Source organism: Heterocephalus glaber, unplaced genomic scaffold (genome assembly GCF_053883595.1).
Source record: "Heterocephalus glaber isolate CG9 unplaced genomic scaffold, H.glaber_assembly_v1.0 deba00000678, whole genome shotgun sequence".
NCBI lineage: Eukaryota > Metazoa > Chordata > Mammalia > Rodentia > Bathyergidae > Heterocephalus > Heterocephalus glaber.
This window is the reverse complement of record NW_028258157.1, coordinates 4,312,979-4,339,188: the sequence shown is the minus strand read 5'-3', so window position 1 is coordinate 4,339,188 and position 26,210 is coordinate 4,312,979. Positions and strand designations below refer to the sequence as shown.

Here is a 26,210-nt window from a genome sequence, read left to right as displayed (position 1 = left end):
CTTATTAATAGGTAAGGAAAAACTAAATTTAGTTTATTCTATGTGATAATCATTAATTCAGCATTCCTGAGGCTTAAATGAATGAGATCCAGTATACAAAGGCATCTTATCTGAACAACATGAAAATAGACCAAGGCTGTCTTACATCGTGCCAGGCCCATAGGTGCACACAAGTTTGTGTGCAATCCGGTACTCGAGGTTCCAACACGGACTCACCATGGTTGGAGAAATTGGGCAGCACGTTTCCCTTCCTCCCGGCCTTCCTTTTTTTTCTCTTTCTGTTTTTTGCTTCAGTGTCCCGAGGGCTGGGATTACAGGTCTGTGCCACCATGCCCCACGGGCAAGTGCTTTCCAAAACAGTACGTGACTTGAGACTAGAAGAATGTTTGGTAAAACTTCTCATGATCTCCCCCGAATACGAGGACAGCGACTGGTGGGCTGAAGGGTGGGGTTAAGGGGGTGCGTGGCAAACAAAGTGTAACGTGTGTGATTAAGCACGTGGATGTCCGCTAGGAGTGTGGCACCTGGGATTTGCCGTAGGAGTATAAACATAACAAATTATGCATGTCCAGCACATATAAAGAAGAACATGAACTAAGTGACTTATTTTCAAAGTCCTTGGCTTCATGAAGACATCAGGAAGGTATCAAACTGTGGGCTCCTCGAGCTGGGAAAGAGGATGCAGTGAAGATTCACAGGGCTGTTCCAAGAAGCAGAAATTAGTAAAACCAAGATCAGTTTGTGTGAAAGTCTCAGAGAAGCATTTGGGAAAGAGAAAATATTCACTTGGAAAAAAGATTCCAAAGGGACCCAAGCTTTAGAAGATTCGTCTCACCAAACAGAAAAAAGCAGCAGCTGTTCAAAGGAACGAGGCTGCCCTAGGATGCAGAGGGGCTTAGGGTGCACCTGAGCTGCTCTGGGTGGAAACAGCAAGTCCTAGAGCTGGCCCCGGACCCACTGGCCAGGAGTCAAGGGGATGTGGTTGTTTTTGTCGGGTAGTTGGCGACTCACAGAAAGACTCGAGATTTTTATTTATGTGAATACTAGACCCAGGCAGAGGAGCTGTTGTGGGGTGCACATGTTGTGTACCAGTGCACACATGTGTGTGTTTATTCCAGGTGGGAAGTGGTGGGTGTCCCTCACCTTGTGAGCCACATGTACCCTTTTAATGGTGGCAGAGCACGGTGACAGCTTTGCTTCCACACTTGAGGTAATTATGGAATCCTGTGCTAAGTAAACCTAAGATTAGTTTTCAGAAGTCAGACAAGAACTCTGACTCAACTCAGCGGAGCAGGGCAGAGGGGCCCACAGCTGGGAAGCCCTAGTGAGCAAGCTGTGGTCGGAAGTCTCTCTCATTCCTTCTGTCTGCCGTTCTTTGGTCTCTTTTGCTTCCCAGGCTCCGTTCCTGAGGCATCAGCACCCAAGACCCCATCGTCCTAGGCTTTGGTCCCAAGCTCTGACCAAAGTTTCAGGGTGGCACTTGGGAAAGATGGGCCTGGGTGGAGAGGGGCAAGCCGCAGGGGTGACAGAGGGCCCCGCTCTGAGGAACCAGGCCAGTCCAGGAAGCCTCAGTGTACTGGTGTGGCGACGTGTGCAGGAGGAGCCCAGGCCGCCGTGGACAAATCCAGCCTCAGCTCTCTGACTTTAGTTCTACTCGTTGCGAATTGTATCTGGTATGAAAATCGGCTTCCACTTGTTTCCAGCGTGTCTTCCCCATTAGTGGCGGTTGGACCCAGCACTGGCTCTCGCCAGGCAAGCACTCTGCCCCTGAGCTACATGTGGCCCCGCTGGGTGTGCTTTTTAAATTGAGTTGTTTTCATGCTTAACATAAAAACCCTTTTGTAAATAGCATAAATAGCTCATTGTAATCTTAATGGAAGTGTAGTAAATTTGATTGCTAGAGTTTTGGTTTCATAAAAACATTTCATAACTGAGTCTCAGGTTGGCCAGAGTGAGCTGATTGTTGGCGTTTCACCTGTGCTGCCAGCCATCTGGTGCGAAGTTTCATAAATATTGATTATTGTGTCTCCCAGGCAGCTACAGGAAAGCATCTGTCCCCACGAGAAAGACGCAGAACCAGTCTGCTACTTGAGGCAAGAGGCTTTGTGTAAACACAACTTTCACTGCAGAGTGTTTGAAATTTGACTTCCACATGGTTCAGTGTTTGAAGGTGTTTGCTGCATATTTCCTAGTCCCAGCGTGTTTATTTGTATTGGAAGTCATGTGGTTAGATGGCTTCCCAAAGTGCATTTGTGTATTTTACTGTTTTTATCCTCTCCAAACTGAGTCTCCTCCCCTGGTACTGCCTCATTGCGTAGCAGCTGTGCCTGACTTTTGGGCAAGTGGGGCTCAGCCCTGCCATGGGTGTTTATGAAGGGTGAGGATCGGCACACACAGCTCCGGGCATCGCTGCTCACACTAAGAGCCAGAGAAGGGCAGCATGACCTAAGCCACAGCAGCAGCGTGGGCAAGGGAGTTACAGCAAGAATGCTATTTACAATTCTGTTGAGACTTCTACCAGTGAGGCATTTTCTTAAGCATCCTTCCTCACGTAAGGTAATGTACTCTTCATAGTACTTGAGGTAAAACTGAGTGGGCTTACGATACAGGATTCTCCACTAACTGGAACCACAATGCCGAATGGCCTTCAATTTGACTCTCTGCTTCCGCAGTGGACTCCTGTTGCTGGGGTTGCCTTAAAGGCGAATACTTTCAACGGGTTACATGTCTAATGAAAGGAACATTTAGTCTCTTTTTAAAAAGTTATGTTTTGTTATGAAAGTTTGCTTTTTGGTTTGCACTAGAGTACTTTTTTCTACACAGAACATAGCAGTTTCGTTTTAGAACCCTTTCCATCTTTCCGATTCCAAGTGAGAATGTCTGGTGGCGACACTTTTGGGGCTTGGCTGTGTCTCTGCTGTATGCTTTTGTTGCGTGTGGGGTGCACGTGTTGTGGGAAAGCATGAAGGGCGAGGGTGAAGGCATGGCCTGCAGGCAGCGGCGTCTGCTTTCCTGAGTCCAGAGCAGGGCCTCAGAGCCGCAGAGCCTGACAGTGGGTCTGGAGAAAGCCGCAGAGAGCGTCACAGTGCTGCTGAGCCAGGAGGATGGAAACGTGCAGGTGGATCTCTCCGGGTCGCAAGGCGTGGCCATGTGTGCTGGGTGGAGGGCGGAGTCTCAGCGGAAAACCACGAATCCCTGCGTGGAGGCTGCCGGCAGGAGGCAGGAGGGCGGGCGCTGAGCCTGCCCTCCGGCTGGAGAGGGCTGTCCTGCGGGCGGAGCCTGGCATCCCCGCCGTCAGGGAAGCGCTAGCTACCGTCACTCCCGAGGCTCTTTGTCCTTGCTCTTTTAGGATCTCTGCACCGACTCTTCTTCTGCCACTGCACACACTTTTCCTACGCGGTCAGCTTTACATCCTTGCCATGAGCGTGTTATGTGACTTGCCTGCTTGATTTTTTTTTTCCAGACACAGATAATGTACAAGTGGATAGAGCCCAAAATCTGCAAGGAGGACCTCACAAATGCCATTCGACTGCCCCCTTCTGGAGAGAAGAAGGATTGTCCTCCCTGCAACCCGGGGTTCTATAACAACGGGTCGTCTTCCTGTCACCCCTGCCCCCCGGGGACGTATTCAGATGGCACACAGGGTAGGTAATGTCTCACCTGGCCCATGAGTTAGACCACAGCAGGACAGTCTGCCTGGGCTGCTGTGACTTGTTCTGAACTGTTCTTATGGAGGAATTCTTTAAGAGACAACTTTCTTACCAGGACAGAAGAAGAGTGACAAATAAGAGAATGGAATTTTGAGACCACGTGGCCTATTTACGGTGTGAGGACAGCTGTTTCAAGGTCATTCTGTATAACGCTCTTTTAATGGGTGAAATTTGCCTTTGGATATTGATAAGGCAATTTAAAATTTTACCTGTATGTGTTTAAGGCTAAGCTGTCTTTTGCCAGCATGTTGAGTGTGTGCATATCTATTGCAAAGCAATAAGCAAAAAATGCCACACACACACACACACACATGCACACACACGCTCTGTCCAGAAGTTCCTTCAAGACTGCTTTTGAGAAAGTTCCTGATTTCCAAGGGAATCGGTGCCCCGCCCCCGGCTCCCATGTGGGGCGGAGGAGGGTCCCCATGCGTCCGGTGAGTGTGGTGCCTGTCTCGTGCAGAGTGCAGACCCTGTCCCGCAGGAACGGAGCCAGCCCTGGGGTTTGAGTACAAATGGTGGAACCTCCTTCCCGGCAACATGAAGACCTCCTGCTTCAACGTGGGCAACTCCAAGTGTGACGGCATGAACGGTGAGTGCGCTGCCGGCCTGTCCGGGGTTTGGCCCCAGAGACATTGCTCATTCCTCTTTAAAACGCCGAACATGGGTTGGGAAGCGTCCATCTCGCATGGCTGTGTGTGGCTTTCTGGCCCTTGTGGAAACACAGCACCAAGTGGACCTTCCTGAGGAATGGAACCACCGAGGGCTCCCCCATCTGTGGTTTTGCTTCCTGCAGTTTCAGTTACCCATAGTCAACAGGGGTCTGAAAATAGCAAATCCTAGGAGTAAAAAGTTCATACTGTACATTGTGCGCCATTCTGAGGAGCGGTGAAGCCTCGTGCTGTCCTGCTTGTGTTGCCCGGTGTGTGCTGCCTGTCTGCCCTCAGCCCCCTGGGTATCGGACTCCCTGCCCGGCATCCCGGTTCGGGTGCCGCAGTGACTCCCACCGTGCTTTGTAATGAGCTCAGAGGGCAAGAGCAGTGATGCTGGCAGTTGGGTTTGCCAAAGCATGTGCCTCATTTGAGTGAAAAGGCAGATGTTCTCAGCTTATGAAGGAAGAAAGGAAATTGCATCCGAGTGTGCTGAGATCTACAGTAAGAACGCCTCTTCTAGCTGTGAATCTGTGAAGACGGGAAAACAGACTCATGCTGGTTGCCGCCACACCCAGGCTGTGGAAGCTTCGAGGGAGGCCGGCGTGGGGAAGGTGTCTACACAGCCTCGGGGCTGATGTCATCTGTAGCCTCACTGTCCCCTGGCTGTCTTAGAGCACATTCCGTGGGACAGGGCCGGGTGCTGTACTAGTTTTACAGCTTTTTAGAGTTGGTTTTGGAGCAGATATTGAGGACCACCAGTTATGGTTATAAATACAAAAATAGACCAAGGGAGGTAGCAAAATCTATGTTACGTACCATTGTAAAGAGGAGTCTCATTTTAGCATGGCTCGGTGCAGGGCCTTGTGAGGGGTACACGATCTCAAATTCCCCGTCTGTGAAATCTGTAGTGTCTAAAAAATACGTACGAACCTCACTTACTGAAAGTGTCAACATGTGGCAGAGTTCTGTAGGACACTGATGAATTTTATTCTGCAATGTTTATTGGCTAAATGATTGACAATATCTATGCTTCTATTTTTAAACTCGACATGAGACATAGATATTATAAATGCCAGGGCTTACACTGAAGGGCATCCTTCAATTTTATCAGTTTGTTAGTATTTTTATCAGCTCGCTTTTCTTTGCATTATATTTGATTATTGTGTACACACACACACACACACACACACACACACACACACACCTCTTAATTATGTAAGTTTTAAGTCAGTACCTATTCCAAACAAACAAATTAAGGCTTCAGGAAGTGAGACATTCTCATGAGTGCTGAGACTGATGAATAGTAGATCTTTGAAATGTTGCTTAAACAAATGAGCAAGAAGGGAAAGACGAAGATTTGCTCTATATCCGATGTGAAATATTCCCCTTATTGACGAATAATACCACTTTGGGAGTTCTTGTGCAGGGCACGGAGGGAGCAGTGCAGCAGTGACCACCTGAGCGTTTAGGCTCCTCACGTGTGTCCTGTGATTGGATTCTAAGTGCAGGCAGGCAAGGTCCGTGAGGCAAAGCAATCCTGGGAGGGCCAAAGCCCTGGACCGCTGCTGGGCCTCCTGCAGGACTCTCACTCGGGGTTTGCTGTCTCACAGGCTCGACAGCACTTCTTTCCCATTGCTGAGTCGCTCACTTCCAGGCCCTTCTAAATTCCTGCTAGTGTTCAGAAATGTTTGTTATGACTGAGCTGTAAGAAGCTGTGCACAGGAGTGAGCTGTGGTGGAGCAGCACACAGTGCACGAGCAAAACAGGCGCAAGCCAGGGCCTGGTTTGGAGCTGACAGGACAGCCGCCACCTCGTGAGGAGACACTGTGGGGCCAGGGGTTCTGTTTCGAGAATTTTTAATGTTACTGTTGTCAAACCTGGTAACTCTCCTTGTGGGGATTGTGAACGTTATCCTATTGCTGGAAAATTAGCTTATTTCAATTTTTATTATAGATAATGCCTAACGAACTGACAACTTGTCTCTTTTTCCCTAAACGTAAATCCCACATCTCCCATCTTTGTATACCACTTTAAGGTTTTTGGTTTTGATTAATATTTGTATTTATTATAGAAAAGATTAAAGCTACAGAAAAATTTAAAAGATGAGATGTAAAATTATTTACTTCTCACCACCTAGAAAATCCCAGTGTTACCACTCTGAGGTGTTTCTTTTACTGTCTTCAGCGTCACCACCACTTTGAATCTCTGGCCAGGCACTGCAGTGTCAGGGCCTCCACATGCCGTGCAGGGCCCATGCGTGTGAACATGTCTGCGGTGGTGCTAACTCACACAGCGGACACAGCTCACACACGGGGCTGTCTGCACTCAGCCCAGGGCCGTGAAGCGGGCCACGGAAGGTGCAGAGGAGGGTGCTGGCCAGTGAGGAGAGAGAACTAACCTAGGGCTTCGTCTTTTAAATTCTCCTGTAGCTTTAAAATGCTTTTTACAATACCAACACGATTGAAAATTCAAAGTCTGGAAACATAAAGTGGTATACAAAGATGGGAGATGTGGGATGAACTTATAGGGAAAAAGAAGACTACAAACTGGCACAAACCCTTGGAAAATCATGAATAACCAAAGGCTAGAAGGGAATAGGTCTGTGTATATTACACCTATGACGCATATTTTATCTGCTGTGTAGTAATAGTTGTTAGCATGTTGAAACGTAAACACCTTTGTGCTTTGAAATCAGCATTTCTGCCGACATGCTCGCTGTGGTTGCCCTAGAGATGGGGAAGCTGTGGCCTTTCAGGTGTCTGGGGCTTTAATCTGCCTGCCTCCTGATCTCTGCTGTCCCCTCTCGGTGCCCTGCGACACTGACCACCAGCTATGCGGGCTGTGCGAGGGTGAAATGCACACTGGTCATTCAGAGGCTTGGTGTGAAAGGTGTAAAACATTTACTAATTCTTTATACCGGCTACACGTCAGAATGATGCCACTTTGGGTATATTGGGTTGGGTAAAATACAGAGAAACTAATTTTCACTCTCCCTGCTTTCCTACTGTGGCCACTGGGATGGTGAGCTTGCTTCTGTGGCTGCCCATCTGTCGGGCAGCAAGGGTCGGGGACATGTGCAGGCTTGGCTTCCCTCATGGCCTCTGTGTGCCTGCTCTCCCTGCGCAGAGGGCCGTCCTGTGCATGCCGTCACTCAGTGCGGCCCCTCATTGGCAGTGTGGAGCCCAGGGTCCTTCCTGTGCCCCTTGTCGTCTCCTTGGGCTGGCCACAGGGTGCTGCAGCCTGGAATGAAGCAGCGGAGTTCATTCTCACAGTCTGCTGGGGCCGAGCTCGGAGCCCTGTGGATCCTCGCTCAGCATCCATGTGTCCCTGGGCTCCAGCATTGTTCCTCACCTTTCCCCTCCTTCCAAGACACAGCCACCCGAGCTGTCTTGACTGGATGGCGCCTGCCCAGTTTCCGTCTACAAATCGGGTTCACAGGTGTGGGGTTAGGACTTCGGGGCCCTCGTGGGGGACGTGTTCAACCCATGACAGCAGTGTTTGTTGGAGTGAGTCCTTGCCCATGGCTGCCCAAAGCAGCCACAGGAGAGCTCCCACAGGAGTAACCTGAGCTGCCCTGCATGGGGCCGGCTGGGGGAGTCCAGGGGCTGCCTGCAGAGGGGCCGCACTCTGGCGGCTCAGACAGCACCCCGGGTTGGTGGAGGGTGTGTGGGGTGTGAGGGACTTGGCTTGGGCCAGGGCCTGGGCAGCAACGCAGACACCTTTCGGGAGGGGAAAGGATGCAGCTCGCGAGGTCCTAGCGGTTGGTCGGTCGGAGCATTTTGATTCTCTCCAGACAGAGGAGGGAGGGCCCGGGAGGGTGGCATCTAGAAGTCAGCTCCCTGTGCAGTTTACGACTGCACTGCAAACTGGAGTTAATGTGGAGTGCATCTAACTTTAAACATAAACACTAGTTCTGCATAGTGTTTCCACTTGATTTGAAAGGATTTTTGGAAATCGTGAATGACAGTTTTACTAATAAAACAGTTTTGTCATTTCCAGGTTGGGAGGTGTCTGGAGACCACATCCAGAGTGGAGCTGGGGGTTCTGATAACGACTACCTGATCTTAAACCTGCACATCCCAGGATTTAAGTAAGGAAAACCAGTTCCTATTCTTTTCTGTAAGAGCCGTTCACCTGCTTCCCACGGAAACAGAGGAAGTAGGGCTGGCAGTACAGCATGCATTACTATCACAACCTACTTAGTAACCAGCAGTACAGAGTGGTGTGTTTTAACAGCAGCTGTAGACCCAGTGTCTGGGAACTATCACTGCTAGTTGTTTGTTCCTTAAAGTAAGTGCAGATTTTTAGCATCCAAAGCTATAGTAGCCATAGCTCCTGCTTGTGTAATGAGGAGTCTGTTTTCTCAGTTCTGTCCGTAAAGCGGTATGTCGCACGTTTGTTCATCTTGCATTGCCTCAGTGCTCTGTGTTCAAGTTCCCCAGGAGTTTCCTCCTGCTTTGAGATCCACAGTAGCCTTTGCCTTAGGGAGGGCCATGCAGACTGCATATTGGATCAGGGGGCACAGGCAGGGCTCCATGGGCCAGGCTTGGGCTTGGACTGGAGAGGTGGTAGGGGAGGAGGACAGCATGGCTTCCAGTTTAATAGGAAGTGACGTCGCTGTGTTCCCAGTTGTGTGTAGACCACACCTTAAATCCTGCAATTTATTCTGTCACACAGACCTCCAACGTCTCTGACGGGGGCTACAGGCTCGGAACTGGGGAGGATAACGTTTGTCTTCGAGATGCTCTGCTCTGCCGACTGTGTTCTCTACTTCATGGTGGTGAGTGGGAGCCGCTTCCCGAGGCTGACTCTGGAGTTTGCCTCTCTCTTCCGAGTGTGGATTTAGTTGTGTGTGTTGGGATAAGAATCTCCTCTCTCTTGCTGTGCTTAGGGCTTTCCAAAACATTTTACGGAATGTCTGTAGAAGTCACTAAGAATGGTGCACCGAAGTTGAGAAAGCAAGCGTTGGTTTGTTGTGCGGAGAAGGGAGTGCGGGCACTCGTGGCGGATGGAGGCCAGGCAGTGTCACTGTAAGAGTTCCTCCGTGAGACTGTGCTTCAGCAGCACAGAATGAGATTCTGCTCTAATAACCTCTTCGATTGAAACTGTCGGGGAAATGAGTGACCGAGTGAGAGCAGAAAATAGTGGCAGTGTGGATTGTCGGGAGGACAGGGGGAGGCGAGGTTCGTGCATCTACACACAGGACCTCAGTACGCACGTCAGGGCTTTGCGCAGGTTTCCCTACACTTGATGCAGACGTCCACCCCTTGCTTCAGAAGGATAACAGTTCTCAGCCCCTGAGGCCTCTGGTGGGTCTTAGGAGGATGCTGGCTAAGATTTCAACATTCCAACTAGTAGTGCCTTCATAGACTGGCTTTTTCCCTCCAGTGACCCATTAGTAGCTCATTATAGGCCCATTTATAATCCCTCCACGACATGTAGGATGTGTGAAAATGGAAACATTTTGCTTGTGATTGACAGCAGTGTAAATGAAGGGAGAACATTTTCCCCTGGAAACTGTATTGACTGTGTAGCAGTAGAAAGGGATCCTGGATTATCATTGCTACACCCGTCCACGGTGTCCCATATAACTCTCAGTCCTCCCAATCTGCCCCTGTTTCTTTCATCTCTTGGGTCCAACCCAGTGCCCTTGCTGGAGTTCAGACTCCTATTGCCTCTCCCACTGCTCAGCAGTCCTCTCTTCTCCCCACCTTCACCCATGCTGCCGCCAGAATGATCTCCATGAACGTGGAATCCACCCAGCCTCTCTCGCTGGTGACTTTTTTGTGCCTGCAGCAGCGATTCTCCTGCACAGCAGCACCAGCGTCCTCAGAACCAACTGTGTATTAGACACTCACGTTTCCGGGGCTGTCCTGACTTCCCGGAAGAGGTGGGTGCAGCGGCCTGGCTTTCAGCCTCGTGGGTGACTCTGACGGGTGCTAAGGCCTGGGACCCAGCGGCCCAGGAACAGACGCGATCTCCTTCGCATGCTCTCCTTGCAACTCCCTAAAGGCGGACCCAGCCTCTGAGGGCAAAGCCTGGTCTGCTCTTGGCCCTCTGTCACCCTAGTGCTAGTGCTGACCACTGCACTTCCCAGCCCTGACTCTCTGAGCTGGAACTGCTTTCCATTCTTCCTTCGGGGGACTCCCCCTCATGCTTCATGGGCAGCTCAAACTTCATTTCTTCTGGGAGGCTTTCTCTCAACCCTTTAAACAGAATTGACCGCTTCCTCCCCTGTGCTCACAACCTCTGGGGAAAAAAATCCCATTTTAAGTGTACATGTTTTTTGTCTCACTTGACTGGTCAGTCTCCAGGGTGGGGGCCACGTGTGATTTATCTTGGCAAATCAGTCCCAGAGCATTTTGTCTCATAGGAGAATTTTCTTTGCTGTGTGATTTAGTCTTCTCATTGGAGTTTTGGAGATATCAAATTAAATAACATAAAATGCTTTGGATATCAGGCGTGCTTGACAGATGTAAGGTGGTATTATTTACCAGGGATGTAACAAATTTCATGATAACAAAGAATGATGGTGCAACATATCTATTATGAACTCCCCTTTTGGAAATGACAAGTCTGACAGTTTGGTTATTTGGTAATGAGGGGATTTCTGTAAAGTATGAGAGGTACTTTGTACTATTTTTATCTGGTGTGGACTCAAGATTTACCTCCTCACAGCGCATTTGACCAGAGAACATACGTGACTCCTGTTTGTGCTGTTGGAAGAGAAGGAGTAGGCGTTCCTTGGGCTGCACATCCCCTGCGGACACCACACAGCTGCTGGAAGCCCACTCCAGCTTCTCGGTCACCTGTCAGTGCAGCCGAAGAGACTAATTTAAAATTCAGCCTTAAGCTTGGCTTCAATTGCAATAAATTAGATGTGTATTGCGTTATTGGTTGACTTACTAGATTTGCTTTCTGGCCAATGTTAATGTTACCATTTTGGTTGGAATTCGCAGCTTTGTATGATTATTCACTTACAATTTAGCTAAGGAAATCAGAAATAAGAATTATACAAGTTAAACTGCTTGGAGTCCAAATATAAGCAAGAGAGTATGTCATGAACATAATATTCCATTTCTGTCTAGCCTGCCCTTGGCTAAGCCTGTAGATGCCAAGTATGATTCAGGGGAGCTCAGGGTTTCTGTGTGGGAGCTGCCTGGCAGGCTCTGAAGGAAGAAGATGAAAATGGGGAGCATTTCCACTTGATGAGGCTGCGGGCAGCACTCTTCAACGAGCCAGGCGGCTGGTGTCTTCTGAGCGTACATTCCAAGCTAGAGGCACATGTGGCCACAGCACACAAGCAGACAAAAGGCAGCCCTCAGACGTGCTCTGCTTGGGCCGCTCTTCCAGATATCCTGACTGTGGCTGGCCGGCGGCAGCACTGAGGAGCTGAGGTACTTGTGTAGGGAGCAGGGTGCCCTGTACTGCGGGCTAACGTCGGCACCTCAGCCTGTCCTCCCACACAGACACATACTTGGCATGTGAGCACATGCATGTTAGTGCTGAGTTTGTGCTTCACTCATGTATATCTTCTCACTGTTTCAGGATATTAACAGAAAAAGTACCAATGTGGTGGAGTCATGGGGTGGAACCAAAGAAAAGCAAGCGTACACCCACCTCATCTTCAAGAATGCCACGTTCACATTCACCTGGGCCTTCCAGAGGACCAACCAAGGCCAGGATGTAAGTGCCCAGCACAGTGGTGATGCCCTTGGGACAGGTGTGCAGAGCAGTGAGACTGCAGGAAGAGGCCTTCACCTGGCCGTGTGGGGAATTGTGGTGAACATGGTGTATTTTGTAGTTTTTGAAGTAATATATGAAATGGAATGGTACAGTATATCTTTGAATTATTCTAAACTCTGAGCAAAAATAGTTACTTGAAGCTTAAGAGAAAATCTAATTTAGTAGTTGCTTAAAATTTTGCTTTCAAGCTTTCTGAGACTTTAGGAAATTTGGAAGTTCTCTTCCTCTTTGTCTGAATGATCTGACTTTTTAGGAGCCATTGTGTGGTACCATTTTACTTTTCCACTATGGTAACATCTCCTTTTAGAGACCATGTATGTGGACACCGTGGTCCTCTCCTAAGCTATTTCTGCCAGATGTCGCAGTGGTAGCGGGACTGCTACTCCTGTGGTCTCCATAGAGGTGACCTCCCAAGATGCGAGCAGGGCAGAGCCTGTGTGCAGAAGTGGCTTTAATGCCGCGGGGGCCAATGCAGTGTCTTTTCAGTGCTCTCCAGGCTTGTGGTGGGACCCGTTCCCTGGCGCTTATCTGACTCCAGTTCTTCAGGAGGGTTTGCCTGCCCACAAGGTGGGCCCGGGCACAGGATGGGCGCTCCCCCCTTGCCTGCCTTTTATTTTTGCCCAGATAGAAAGCATTTAGTGGTCTGGGATTAACTGCTTAGACAGAGCTGCCTGCTGCTGCTGGAAACCAGGACTTAACTGGCTCTGTCCCAAGAAGGGGAATGTAGCAAGAGCAGGGTCTTGCTTCCCACCCCACAGCGTTCGGCCGGAGTCAGAAGACGCTGAGCAGGGGGAGGGCTGGAGAGGAGCCAGCTCAAGCCGTGGTGTGATCGTGGCAGTAGCACACGGGTGGTGTGGGAGTGGGCCCAGGCCTAACCCCAGGGTGCCAGGCTGCTGCCTGGGCCTCTCTGCCAACACCCCAAGGCAGCATTAGGGCCAGGCTTGAGCCTGGGTGACCGCGGTGGGACCAAGTGGTTCCCCTGCCAAGGACCAGCGTTCTTCCGGGGTAACTGTGCGCTCATATCCTGTGTCATGCAGCTCATGGCGTCTCCGGCACAACTCCCAAATTCTGTGACTGTGGGAAACTTTACCATGTCAAGATTTAAGCTTTGTTTTGTTCTTTAGAAGAATCAAATAGGACTGATATTAGCCATGGTCATTATAACCTGCCCGGGTGGAAGCCCTGCTTAGTCATTTGGTGGCATCAGCGTGGACCCTTCTGCTCTCTCTGTAGAACAGGCGGTTTGTCAAGGACGTGGTGAAGATCTATTCCATCACGGCCACCAACGCAGCCGACGGGGTGGCGTCCTCCTGCCGTGCCTGTGCCCTGGGCTCTGAGCAGTCAGGCTCATCGTGTGTCCCCTGCCCCCCAGGCCACTACATTCAGAAGGAGACCAGCCAGTGCCAGGAGTGTCCACCCGACACCCACCTGTCCACCCACCAGGTCTACGGCCTGGAGGCCTGCATTCCCTGTGGGCCTGGGAGCAGGAGCACCCAGGTGAGTGGCTGCGTGGTGTACCCCACAAAAGCGGGCTTTAATAGGGAGACTCAAGGGTCCCCACAAGCTACGAAGCTGCTGTGTACTCTGAGCAACAAAGGCCTTTTAGTTCCCTTCATTGGGATCTCACATTTACATCCCTCCCGTTTCCTGAGCACTGAATATGTGCCATGAAAGTGCTAATTACCACAGACATAAAAGTACATGTGCTAAGAAACGCACTCAAATCCAAATGTTTTCCAACAGCAGTAAAACTGATTTCTTGTGCATTGTTATGGTACATCAAGCAAATATGACTTACTGTAGACTGGCCATAGGGGTTATTTGGAAAGCCACGGGTATATCTTACAATGTTTTAAAGACAAAGATCAATATTATAGTAGGGTGAAGGAGAACATAGTTTTATTGTCTTCCTTCAATATCTTTCTGTAAGAAACTAACTTGGGAATAACTCACTAAAGGATCTGAATCCTCTGAGCTTTTCCTAGAGAAATCTATAGAGTTTAGACCTTATACTGACATGGTAACACAGAACTAAAACACAATTACCAAAGTATCTACTTTATATCTAGAACATTTTGGATACCCATTTCAGCAGCAGTTAATACCTTCTTTCCCGCAATATTGTTTCTTCATCTTCAAACAAAGGACCATTCAGTTTGCTACAGTGACTGCTTTTTCTACCATGAAAAAGAAAACCAGAGCTTGCACTATGACTTCAGCAACCTGAGCAGTGTGGGCTCATTAATGAATGGCCCCAGCTTCACCTCCAAAGGAACTAAGTACTTCCACTTCTTCAACATCAGCCTGTGCGGGCACGAGGTGAGTTCTGCTGGCCAGGGAGGGGAACTCACTCCAGCTTGGGCTGAGCTCATGTGGCCTGGTGGAGGGACAACAAGTAACCTGCTGTGGGGACTGCCAGCCGCTGTCAGGCCTGAGCTGTGATTATGCAAGCCCTGATGCCTCCAGTCAGGTTATGTGTTAGTTACTCTTCTCTCATTGCTGAGGCAAAACACCCAAAGTTAGAGGGGAAAGGGTTTATTTAGCTCACGGTTGGTAGAGGTCTCAGTCCATAATTAGCTGGCTCTAAGCAGAGTGGCACATGGCAGAGGGGCAACAGTTCATGGTGGCAGAAAAGAGCAAAAGCAACGTGGGACCTGACCAGTGTCAGCATCAGTGTGGTGCCAGACCAATCACTAAGCCAGTTACTGGCTTAGTAATCACACGCCCTTAATCCCAGCATCGCACTCTAGACTCAGCCACCTAGGCCCCCGTGAGGCTCTGGGGGGCATCCAGACCTAACCGTGACAGGCTGGCAGCTCTCTGCCAGGGAGACCTCACCTGCCCTGAGGAGCCTGAGTGTGGATCTGCAGGCAGTGCATCGAGGGCCTTCAGTTTCTGTCCCCGTGAAAGCAAGTCACCCTTGTCAGTCCCACCGAGTCTTTCAGGGAAGCAGTTACGGTTTGGGAAAGTCTTACTGTTGCTGTCCATATTAGTCAGGGTTCTCCAGGGAGAGGAGCAGTGGACAGGAGAGAGGGTTTATTTTGGACTTGACGGTGACTTTGGAGGCTGAGACGTCCACGACAGGATGTCCCCACGCTGGATGCCCCGGGTGCTGGTGTGCCTCAGTCCTGGTCCAGACGCCTCGGACTGCACTTCCCAGTGGGGCTGATGCCCTGAGAGCCTGGACCCCACAGGTGTGAGTCCTGAGGTGCCCAGGAGGTTGAGAGCCTGGAGCTGCCGGATCCCGGCAGGTGGAGGAGAGCGTCCCCACTCCGGGTTAGCAGAAGCCTTCCCTCTGCCTTGCGTCCCCGGCTGTCCCCGACTGACTGCTGCCTGCTCACACCTCGGGCCTGTCTTCCCTCGTCCACCCTGGGTACCCCATCTCCTGTAGAGATGTCAGGGACATCCAGGGTCACCACCCACCCATGTCCAGGCAGCGCCCCAGCGACTCGGACTGACACAGGAGTTGGCGTCCGCACACATGTCGTCAGCTTTGGTCTAAGGAGAATTGGTACAAAGTGAAAGGGAGGGATGCAGGGCCAAACGCCAGTCGATAGGGAACTCTGCCGTCGGTGATGGGCCTGCACTTCTGTGGGAGGAAGCAGCACTGTACCTGCACGGTTAGCGGGGGTTTGAGGACCATGGGATTCAGTATGTTCATGGATATCTGTGGTTGGGATTGGGATGAGTTTATCTGTATATACCATTAAGAGAGGTGGAAACCGTAAGGCGCTTCCTCCATGTCTCTTCCACACTCACTTCTGTATATGCCTTCCCTAAGGCATCCCATGCCAGACTTCTTTCTTCAAAGGCAAGGAAAAGAGATCTGATGACTGTGGACATTTTCAAATAAAAGTGTGGTGTGGGTTTGCACTCTCCTGACCTTACACGGGCAGTCCCACACTCGCTAGGCCACTTGCCCCAAGTCAGTCACTCGATAAATAAATACATAGCAAGTAATACCTTGCTTCAAGAGCTCTTCTGTTTGCAAACAGAAGTGTTCAGCAGAATTTTGCTTCCATTTGCAAACTCTGTATTGGGTGATAAACCGCCCGTCTTCCCCACACAGGGCACCCCTCCATCCTCCCCAGACTCCAGACTGAGGCGCTGCTGCACCTGCGGTGGGTATCACAGGGCCCGGCAGCGCTGAGGTGGACTCCTTGATCTCTTACACTTCTCAGCCTGATCCCGTTCCCCTCTTCTTTCTTTCTTCTCATTCCTCTCATCTTTAGTCTCTGTGATTTCTCTTTTCTCTCCTCACTATTTCTCTCTGCTTCTTTCCATTATTTCTTCTGGGCTTCAGCAGTGTAATTTTGGGTTAGGAAAATGTACTTCACGGGGAGGTCTGGTGCAGGGAGGGAAATGGGTAGGTTGGATCCAGGTTGCATTATTCTGCTAATCTGTGCATGCTACCTCTGAGATGGATAAAATACTTTTCCAGTTTCATTTCTACATTTTTTTGTAGAAATCATGGCACAAGCTATAGTTCCTTCAGTGGGACCGTATGTTTAGGCATACTCTAGTAAACAGTTGGCTCTGTGTTCTCTCTCTCTCAGCTCTTATTTTTGTTAGCACGAGTCTTCAGTGCAAAGCAATCGCATTGACTGTGGGAGCCGGTCCACGTCCAGAACACGTCTGCTCTCTTCGTCCCTTCCTGCCCCTCCTCCCCTCCTTTTCTCGGTCCGCTTCTCTTTTGCAAAAGATCTATTTCCCTGTTTCCTATCATCAGTTTTTTATTTTGCTCTGTAACTTATTTATATTTGGGGCTTCTCATGTAAACCATGTGATATTTATAAATTGTACCTTCCAGCTAACCTGTAAATGATTAAAAAGTTAGCTCCTTGTATTATCTTCGGTTTCCTGTGCACATAATCAAATCCAAGAGTCGGGGAACAGAGATACTGTAGTGGCTGATTCTTTATGGCCCGGCTAGGCTGGGGCTGGCTACAGTATGTCCTTCAGGCTTCCTCCTTCAGCATCACCCTGCCTTCCTGCCACACTTAGGCCTGTCCAGGAGGAGGGAGAGCAGACTCCATCCTTGCCTGGAAGTCTGGGCCAGCATTTACTGATCTCTTTGTACAGTTGCTGTGGGGATCGAGTGTTTATGGATGACTTTTCTTTCCTTAAGCTGTGTGGCTTCCATCCAACACCCGAGGCACAGGGCAGCTGAGCAGCTGCAGTGGCTCTCGGCCCTGGCTGGACAGTGGAGCTGCCATGAGAGGTTTTTAAAAGTACGAATGCCTGAGCTTCGCCCCAGATCAGTTAGGCCAGTATCTCTGGTGAGGAACCAGCCACTGCACTCCTGGCCACGGACTGACACTCTGTTTAGAGCTGGACTCTCAGGAAGCCTCCCACTGTGACTTTGCTTCTCAGGGGAAGAAAATGGCTCTGTGCACGAACAACATCTCGGACTTCACCGTGAAGGAAACGGTGCTGGGCTCAGATGATTATGCGAATCTGGTCGGAGCATTTGTATGCCAGTCAACAATCATTCCTTCTGAAAGCAAGGGTTTCCGAGCAGCCTTATCATCCCAGTCCATCATTTTAGCAGATACATTTTTAGGTAAGCTTCCTTTGGCTAAGAAGTGCGTGTGTACGTTTATCCTAAAAATATGGTCACAGTCACTCAGCATGGCATCGATGTTAGCCACAGATGACTGAGGCCCACAGGTAACTCTGAATCGTCATTTTGTAAAATGCCTAAAAAGCTCCCACTGAGGGGTCTATTGATTACCTCACAGAGTGCAAGGAGATTCTGAATTTATGTGTGAGCTCATATGTGATGCGGCCTTCTATGAGGCTCTAGGCCTTTTATCAGAGTAAGAGCCAAGCTAATGATGAAGGCGAAAGGACAACAAAAAAGTAAGAACAGAAAGCAAACACAGTCTAACCCTAAACCACAGTTTATGCCATCAGTTTTCATAGTCTTTTCCTAGGCCATAAATAGGCTGGTAGCAAAGCTGAGGTGCTGAGCTTTCTTCCCCTGTGCCCTTCCGGCTCCATGGCCCTGAAGGGAGAGGAAGTTAAGAACGTGGGTCTGTAAGTGCGGATTCTTAGGAGTGGACTTCACTAGGACTTCTGGGGTGGGGCTAGGAGCTTATGGTTTTGACAAGCCCTGTGGGTGATTCCGGTCTGCAGCCGGCCTGGAGAACCAGGGCGTTGGCGCTCGGATGGAGCTTCAGGCTTCAGCACCTTGGCCAGCGGCCGGGCTGGTATTCAGCGCCTCAGCTCCCGAAAGGCTGCTGCTATTTCTGCAGTTGGTTCTGTCATTTCACCTATTAAGAGATAGGAAGAAAGTCTTGGGGTTTTTTGCTTATTAAATGAAGTAGATTTTGAGGTTATTTTAAAAAATTAGGATATATGGGGGTCTCGCTGTTGACAAAGCTGGCTTTGAGCTCTTGGGCTCAAGCATCTTCCTGCTTCAGCCTCCCAAGTAGCTACAACCACTGTGTCTGTGAACTCAGCAAAAAGCGATGTGAGCAAAATAGCCCAGCTCATTTGACGAAACTCACCAGAGGGTAACAGTGGTACAGTTTTGAAATATTAGAACTAGAAGGGACTTGATGTATCACTTTCTATTACTGCGTGCATTTTACAGATTCTAGAACTAAGACCCAGAGAAGTGACGTGACTTCAGCTAATTGCGGCTCGGGAGGAGAATCTTTTTATTCTGAAGGCTATGGAAAGATCATATTTTTACTAGGAATACATTGCTTTAATACAGTATTTCTGGTGAAATGACAGTCATCAAAGTAAAGCTATTTTCTATTCAGATATTTGGAGACTAAATAAACCTAACATGCCCATATTCTTAATAGTTTCTTTCTAAATGTCATCTAGGAGTGACAGTTGAAACCACATTGCAAAACATTAATATAAAAGAAGATATGTTCCCTGTTTCACGAAGCCAAATACCTGACGTGCACTTCTTTTATAAGTAAGTGAAGATGCTGCTTTCTTGACTGTCTCTCGTGTGTGTGTTTTATTACCCCCCAAATCTTACATAATTTCTCCCAAATATAGATATATGTATGAATATACAGATAAAGTAAATATATTTCTTTAAAATAAGCAATAAATAGACTAATTCATTGTGTAGGCAGTAGTGACTTTAATTCATACCAAACTATCAGCCTAAGGCCAGGTGTGGTAGCACACACATGTAATCTCAGCCCTTGGGAGGGAGGCTGAGGCAGGAGGAATTCGAGGCCAGCCTGGGCTGTACAGTGAGACTCTGTCTCAAAAGAAAATATCAGCGCAAGTAGATAGGACTCCTATTCCCTTTAAAGACATTTTGATTAAAATTAGAACAGGCTGATCATAGAAATACCTTTGTGTATGATTTTACCTAAGAAAATGATCACCTTTTCATAGGCACTGAAAGGAAGTGAATTTGCACTAAAATTTTAAATTAGTGGACTTTAATACATTTTTCTATTTCATTTGTTCATAGAATATGCAGGACATTATGCACACATGTTTGTCTTGCTAATCTGCGTCATATCTGGCTTTTAAAACGCTCTTTGCCTTGTGACAGGTCTTCCACAGCAACACCGTCCTGTCCCGACGGCCGATCCGCGGCTGTGAAGATGAGGTGCAGCCCTGCGAGGGCCGGCACGGGCGTGATCTTGCTCCCCAGGTACCGGGCTCTGCGGCTGTCCCACATCTGCACGTGGTTTCAGAAGCAGAACCCCAGGCTCTTCCCGCCGCAAGACCATTCTTTATGGAAGTAAAGCAGAACGAGGACAAAAGAATCTGCAGGTTTTGCTGTGGGCTGTGCTGTGCAGTGCGCTGGTTAGGGCAGGCCGTTGTCCAGTCTCAGGGCTTTCTTGCCTTTTAAATGACGTGTCCGTGAGTGTCTTCTCCCAGGAAAGCGATCTGGGCGGGTCCTAATTATCCTCCATTCCCTGGAGAGCTGGGTTGGGAGCTGTCCTGGTTTAGGGGATTGGACTGACAGTGAACTGCATAGCTGGGCCAAACAGACAGAGCAGCCCAGCTTCTGAGTCTCGTTCCTCCCTCTGGAAGGGCGCGGCAACATGCAGGATCCATGTCTTCCTCTTGGGTGAGGGAGGGTCATGCAGTCCCTTGACTGCCTGACACCCGTCGCTGGCTCGCCACACTTGGACGTGGCAGGGTTGGCTCTCTTTGGGTGGGGACCCCGTGGGGCTACGCTGATCCCTAGGCTCAGGAAACTGCCAGTGTGGTGAAGCCTGCTTCTGCGGGCGGCACGGCGAGGTGCCTCCTGGCTTTTGTTTTGCAGTTACTTCTCACTTGGTGTGCAAACTCTTCATTTTTATCTTGTTAGGATTAAGGGACATTTGATCAGTTTGAGTTGGAGATTTTCCACCATCAAACCATAAAAGCGTGTTTTCTTAAAGAGTAAATGGTTGATTTGATTTGTTCTTGATAATTTCACAATAACCCTGAGGCATTTTAAGTTACCTTGCTATGTCACATCAGGATTGGATGTCATGGGTACCCTGAAAATAACCACAGTGGTAGCGCAGTGTTGGGGTTGATTCGGGGCACACAGGTACACTGACCTTCGCTTCTCATCAGCTCCGTCTCTGCTTGTCGCAGCCTGTGAAGTAGTTATTCCCGCACCTGTTCATGGTGAGAGGAGTAGCAGTAAAGGCAGTAGACAGCAGTCCCGGTCAGGGGCTGCTCCTGCACCCCGGGGCGCCTCTGCAGCCTCTGCCGGAGTCCGGGCAGCCAGGCACACTGGGTGAAGAGGGCTCCCCCTTGTCCACGGCCCCACTGCATGGCCTCTAGTTTGGGTACTTGTGCTGTTCCCTGTGGGCTGCTGACCTTCCTTTGGGACCCCGGCCCCTGGGTCCTGCACTGGAGTCTGCCCGGCAGCCCTGCACCCTCCGGGGCTGGTGAGTTCCCGAGGCCGGGTCTGACATTAGCAGCAGGCGCAGTCACCCTGTCTGACATCTCAGTGTCAGGGTGGAGGCAGCCCCGGGGCTTCGTGGTGGCCTGGAGAGAGCCCCGGTGTCCTGTGAGGAGAGAAGCTTCTCCTCTGACCTCTGGCAGCTGCTCCTTGGGCACCTTAACTGTCTGCAGAGTTTCTCAAGATCCCCTGCAGCAAAAACCTAAGGGCATCTACTTAAAAATTGACTCTAAAGCGAATGGACCATACAAGAATATTTTAAAAACCCAAGACAACTCGGGTGCATAGTGAAATTTGAGAACCACGTGTCTTAGAGGACATTTTGTCGTCGTGGCTTGTTTCCCTGAGGTTTGTCTTCCAGCCTAGTGCAAACTGTTGTGGTCCACAGTGCCATCCTCACCCAATTTCGGGAGGGCGTCAGTGCAGTTGTGATGCACACTGGGCGGGCACACTGCTCGCTGAGAGGCCTGCGCCTTAGTCCAAAGGTGCCCACCTTCGGTCTTCTTCTGGCTCAGTTTCCCATCGGGGCACCAGGGGGCGCTCAGGGAGTGGAACTCAGGAAAGCGTGGCTCTCCCTGAAATAATGTCTTCCTTCCCTTCCTCCCATCTGTGGGATGAATAAAGATTTCTCACTAACAGGAAAGAAATGTTGAGGAAGCCAGGTTTCTCAGGTTACTTTTGAAGTGGATTTATTTTGCACTGTTTTGAAGTGCAAGGGAAGACAGCTGCTAGCCAGGCAGCTGGCTTCGGGAAGTCTCAGGGGAGACTTCAGGGCAGAAGGGTGCCTTGGCACCGAGAATCTTGGTAAGCCAGGCAGGAGCGACGTGAATGTCGTTCTGCTGTTGAGGCTCTGGGTCTTGGTGGCCCGGGAAGTCGTGGAACCCTCCAGCCTCAGGGAGGGAACACGTCCTCACGGCAGCAGCAGAAGGGCAGCTGTATCTCCTGGTATCACTCAGGCCTGGGAGGGGCAGCAAGTCGTCTGGGCGCCAGCTCAGGTGCAACCGGAAACCGCAGCCTGTCTGTGTGGCCTGGCAATGTGCTGGTTTGTAATTCCTCAGGGTCTGGAGGGCATGAGCATTTCATGTGCAAACTCAGCAGCTGAGTGGACTTTTGAGATCAGTGCAGTTTGCTCCTTGGGCCCAGTAGCCTGTGATATCCTGCAATTCACGCCCCAGGCTTGCTCACCTCGGAGCCCACACCTGGGTGCGCAGAGCAAGTGAGTCCTCTCGGCACCAGTGATAGGGACCTGAGCACTGTCCAGAGGCTCTTCCACTTCACACGAGACCCTCCCTCCCCCAGACGCCATCCCTGCACAGTGGGGACCCGCCTGCCCAGCTGCCAGGTGACCCATGGAGGTGGGCCGATTTCCTGACTGCGTTTCCTGTCCTTTCATACTTGGTTCTCGCCATCACCCTCCACTTCCTCATCGCAGAAAAGTGCACTGAGAGCTTAAGAGGCAGACGGCACACTTGTCCTCAAGGGTAACTCAGCAGAACCTACAGCTCCTTGTAAATGAATTGTCTTTCCTCAGAGTTTCCTTTATTACTATTATGAGTTGAAGTAAAAACATCATCTTCATCTCTCTTTCCCTTCCAGTTTTTTTTTTTTTTTTTGGTATCAGGGATCGAACTGAGGACCTTGCGCCTGCAAGGCAGGATGGTGCCACCGAGCTAAATCCCTGGCCCTCTTTCCCTTCCAGTTTTTGACCATGATTGCATAGTTTATAAATCAGTCTGAAGTTGTTTTGCCAAAACCCCTTTCAGAATCCAAATCCATTTTCATTATCAGTGTGGTCCCAGAATATCGTCATCTCATGAGTATCATGAAAGGGATGCTTCACTGTCCTGTCCTGATAGCGTGCAAGGTTGGATGCTCCATGGGCTGTTTTATATTGGTACATTTTAGGTGTACATGACGGTCACATTCATCATTGGGAGTTTGTACCTGCACATGATATATCTTGGTCATGGGCTCTGTTTTAGAGTCTTTCCCTCAGAGTCATCAGATTTATTGGACACTGATGTAGTAGTCGGTGTGGTCATTGGGGAAGGCGTGCTAAAATCAGAAAGCCTGTGCATTTTAAGTTACTGAGAGCCAGGGAAAGATGATCACATGAGCTCCTCATCTTCCCTCTGAGGCTTTGCAGATGCAGAGCTCTGGATTTGTATGAGGTAATTTCAGAAGGTACTAGAACTCATACTATTAAAAGCAGATATGCTCTTAGAACATTAAAGTGTAGGGAGTCATATAAAAGCATCTTGAGCATACATGAAAAGAACTGAAGTTAAGGAATGGAAAAACTAAGGTGGACTTGCTGAAATCGTACAACTCCAGCACTCTAACAAGTAATCACAACACATAACGAACATTACCCTAAAGCGTTCATAAGGTCTTTAGAGCAATTTGGAAATAAGAATGATCAAGTTTTTCTACAAGAAATATGTACACAATTTTTTTTTTTTTTTGTACCGGGGTTCAAACTCGGGTCCTTGTGCTTGCGAGGCAGGTGGTGAAACCACTGAGCTACATCCCTGGCCTGCAGGAAAGATATAGACTCCATTAACAGAAGAAGCCAGAGAGTATAAATTAATTTACTTTGTCCAGATTTTGATTAGATGCTGACTTTTGATAACTAACCTAGGATAGACTCTTCAGGAAAGAAAGATTTTATAGGAGAGTGGTATACTTTTTGAATCCCTTGATAGAAGATCTGTGGGCAAAAAGGAATCTTGTGTCCAGCTCAGTTCTAGCGTCTGAATATTCATGTGCTCCCAAGTTCAAGGCTGAAATAACCTCACTTAATGCCGAGCCAAGCTGAGGGCATTAGGAAGTAGTGCGTTTGAGGCACTTAGGCCACGGCGGCTCTGCCGACTCAGATGAGCTTAGTGGCCCTGGAAAGAGCCCAGAGGGCAAGCTGTTGCCTTCAGCATGCGAGGACGCAGCAAGGCAGCTCGTAGGGAGCAGAACAAGCCTTCCCAGATGCCGGTCTCTGCACCCGTCTCTCGGGCTAGTGTGTTGTGCTAGACACCAAGTTGAACAGCCTGTGGAGACCAGGGTCACCGCAGAACGACTGCAAGAGGTGGTGATGGTGCTGCTGACCCCACGTGAGCAGGTCCTCTGCCTCTACCAGGCGCTCTCGGCAGAGGAAGCCCGAGTTTCCTGAGATGCCGAAGCTGAGCTATCACCACCAGCAGGTGAGAGGCAGCACTGCCCTCACTGCGGGCCACAGACGGACATCCTGCTGCCTTTCTCAGAAGCTGCTGCGGGAGGAGCCGGCCAGCAGAGGCGTCCTCGCTATGGGTGAGAAGATCCCAGTACACGGCACGGTGCCCCGGGCCCTGAGACTGCCTTGGAAGGTCAGTGAGGCACCACACTGCAGAAGGCTGAACTTGCAATCTGAACAGAGTGTGGGTGAAAAAACCTACACTGCCTTGGAAGCTGAATGTGAGGTCATGAGACAGGATTGTTCTCATGAGTCCATCAGGTGAACCTCGCAGATCCTGCTGTAGGAAAGGTGGTTTACTTGAAACATGGCTCTTTAGCGTTGCTCGGTGTGGCCCCAGGAAGTGTACCCCAGTTTGGAGTCTGAGACCCGTCTTCCTGAACAAGGATGCACCCGAATCCTGACATGGCGCCGGCGACATCATATTTATAGAAGGCAGAGTCAGAAGCCAGGCCAGCCAGCTGGGAAGCCTGATCTTGTCCACGATGCAAATGAAGTCAGGGTCCACCTGACTGCCTCATAAAGGGTCCTCCCAGATTCCACAGCACTCCTGGGAACCCAGGACCCAGCTGGAGAGCCGAGCCATGACCGTGGGCGGTCTCTACAGACGCTGGCTCACTGTGCCCTGCGACTAAGCCACAGGGCAGGGAGGAAGCCTGCGGTGGTGGCTTCTCATCCCAGCCTCGGGACGCTGGGCGGAGGCGGGGCAGTGTTAGGGCTACGAAGAACCGAAAGGAACAGTGTTTCAGGTGCCGGGCAGCAAAATGTTTGTCTAGTTTGCTGTTGGCTCTTTAGTCTTCTTACAAAAGAAGGCCTTTAAAACCCTTCTCTTGTACGTTCTTCTTTTAATCTGTGAACAAGCACTGCTGGAATTTATCACTGCTTCACATGTCCTGTCCTTCCCCAAGAAGGCTCCAAGCTATGCCCCTTTGGTCCGTGGCAGAGGGTTGCATGTGGGTGTTCTGCATTTTAAGTGATTTATTGGGGTGGAAGAATTAGGGAATCAATTCTAAACTAAACTCCTTTCAGCCCACAAGTACCTTCAGGAGAGCAGAGTCTGCCCAGGACGGGTATCGAGTCACCACGGTGTTTGGACTCGGTGACAGTGGGGACCTCAGCTCCTACCAGCCTCTTGGTGCTTGGTGATGGTTTCTGAAGTTCCGTCCGTTCTTTAGAGAGTGACGTGCATTGTTAACGGTCTTTTATGTTTTTGCAGAGCTTTAAACTTTCCAGAATTACTCTGTCATCATACTTGTTTTAACTACCCTTTGTAGGCAGTAGAGCAGATATCGAAGTTAGCAAATAACAAAGATGAAGCAGAGGGCAGGAAGAGATGAGTCGTGTGTGCGAAAACACCCTTCTGAGTCAGAATTGCAACTTGAGTGTTCCCTCTGAGATTATTGAAACTTTGATTAATTTTTTCCTTTTTAAAATTTAAGATTTTCTCCCCAGGTAAATAATTTGAGTATGTACATATTTATTGGTTTATTTTTGTTTGGTGCTGGGGCTCAAACCCTGGGCTCTGGGTCTGCGGAGCAAGGGCTCTATCTACTACTGCATGCCAGCCCCAGCCCTGGTTTGTTTTCCCACCTTCACAGCTTCTCCATATTGGGAAGATCTAGTTGAAAATAACTTGCAGAGGAGAGATTTGAGTCAGCGTGGTGGTAATTTTTCCTAAGTGATTAGAAAATATAATCACTTTTAAAATTGTATTTCATAGGGCTGGGGATTTAGCTCAGTGGTTCCACCACCTGCCTCGAAAACTAAGGACCTGAGTTCGATCCCCGGTACCAAAAGAAAACAAAAACAAAATTGTATTTCATTGTTGTGCAAATAACAGTTCTGCTCTTGAAGAATTTTCTAAGTGGCTACCTTCTCTTCTTTGTTTTGGAAGGACATATTATAACATATAATATAACATTATATTGCTTTTGCTGATGTAGATAGTGGAGAACAGGGATAATGTTTTATGTGGCATGGTTTTC

General features: G+C 49.5%; 1 protein-coding gene across 11 annotated transcripts in view; it reads left to right on the top strand.

Moving 5' to 3' along the window:
* The window catches only part of Elapor2 (endosome-lysosome associated apoptosis and autophagy regulator family member 2), a 138,330-nt gene that overhangs the window by 94,973 nt on the left and 17,147 nt on the right, over positions 1-26,210 (top strand). For 9 of the 11 annotated variants that reach the window (XM_021254009.2, XM_021254007.2, XM_021254006.2 and 6 more), the window contains 11 exons: positions 3,464-3,644; positions 4,174-4,302; positions 8,363-8,453; positions 9,041-9,143; positions 10,096-10,253; positions 11,912-12,049; positions 13,348-13,606; positions 14,255-14,428; positions 17,483-17,672; positions 18,950-19,046; positions 19,647-19,748. In XM_021254009.2, the coding sequence (XP_021109668.2) occupies positions 3,464-3,644; positions 4,174-4,302; positions 8,363-8,453; positions 9,041-9,143; positions 10,096-10,253; positions 11,912-12,049; positions 13,348-13,606; positions 14,255-14,428; positions 17,483-17,672; positions 18,950-19,046; positions 19,647-19,748 (1,622 nt within the window). Of the gene's footprint in view, positions 1-3,463; positions 3,645-4,173; positions 4,303-8,362; positions 8,454-9,040; positions 9,144-10,095; positions 10,254-11,911; positions 12,050-13,342; positions 13,607-14,254; positions 14,429-17,482; positions 17,673-18,949; positions 19,047-19,646; positions 19,871-26,210 lie in introns of all 11 variants that reach the window. The other 2 variants (XR_002393029.2, XM_004839781.4) reach the window with 2 other exon arrangements.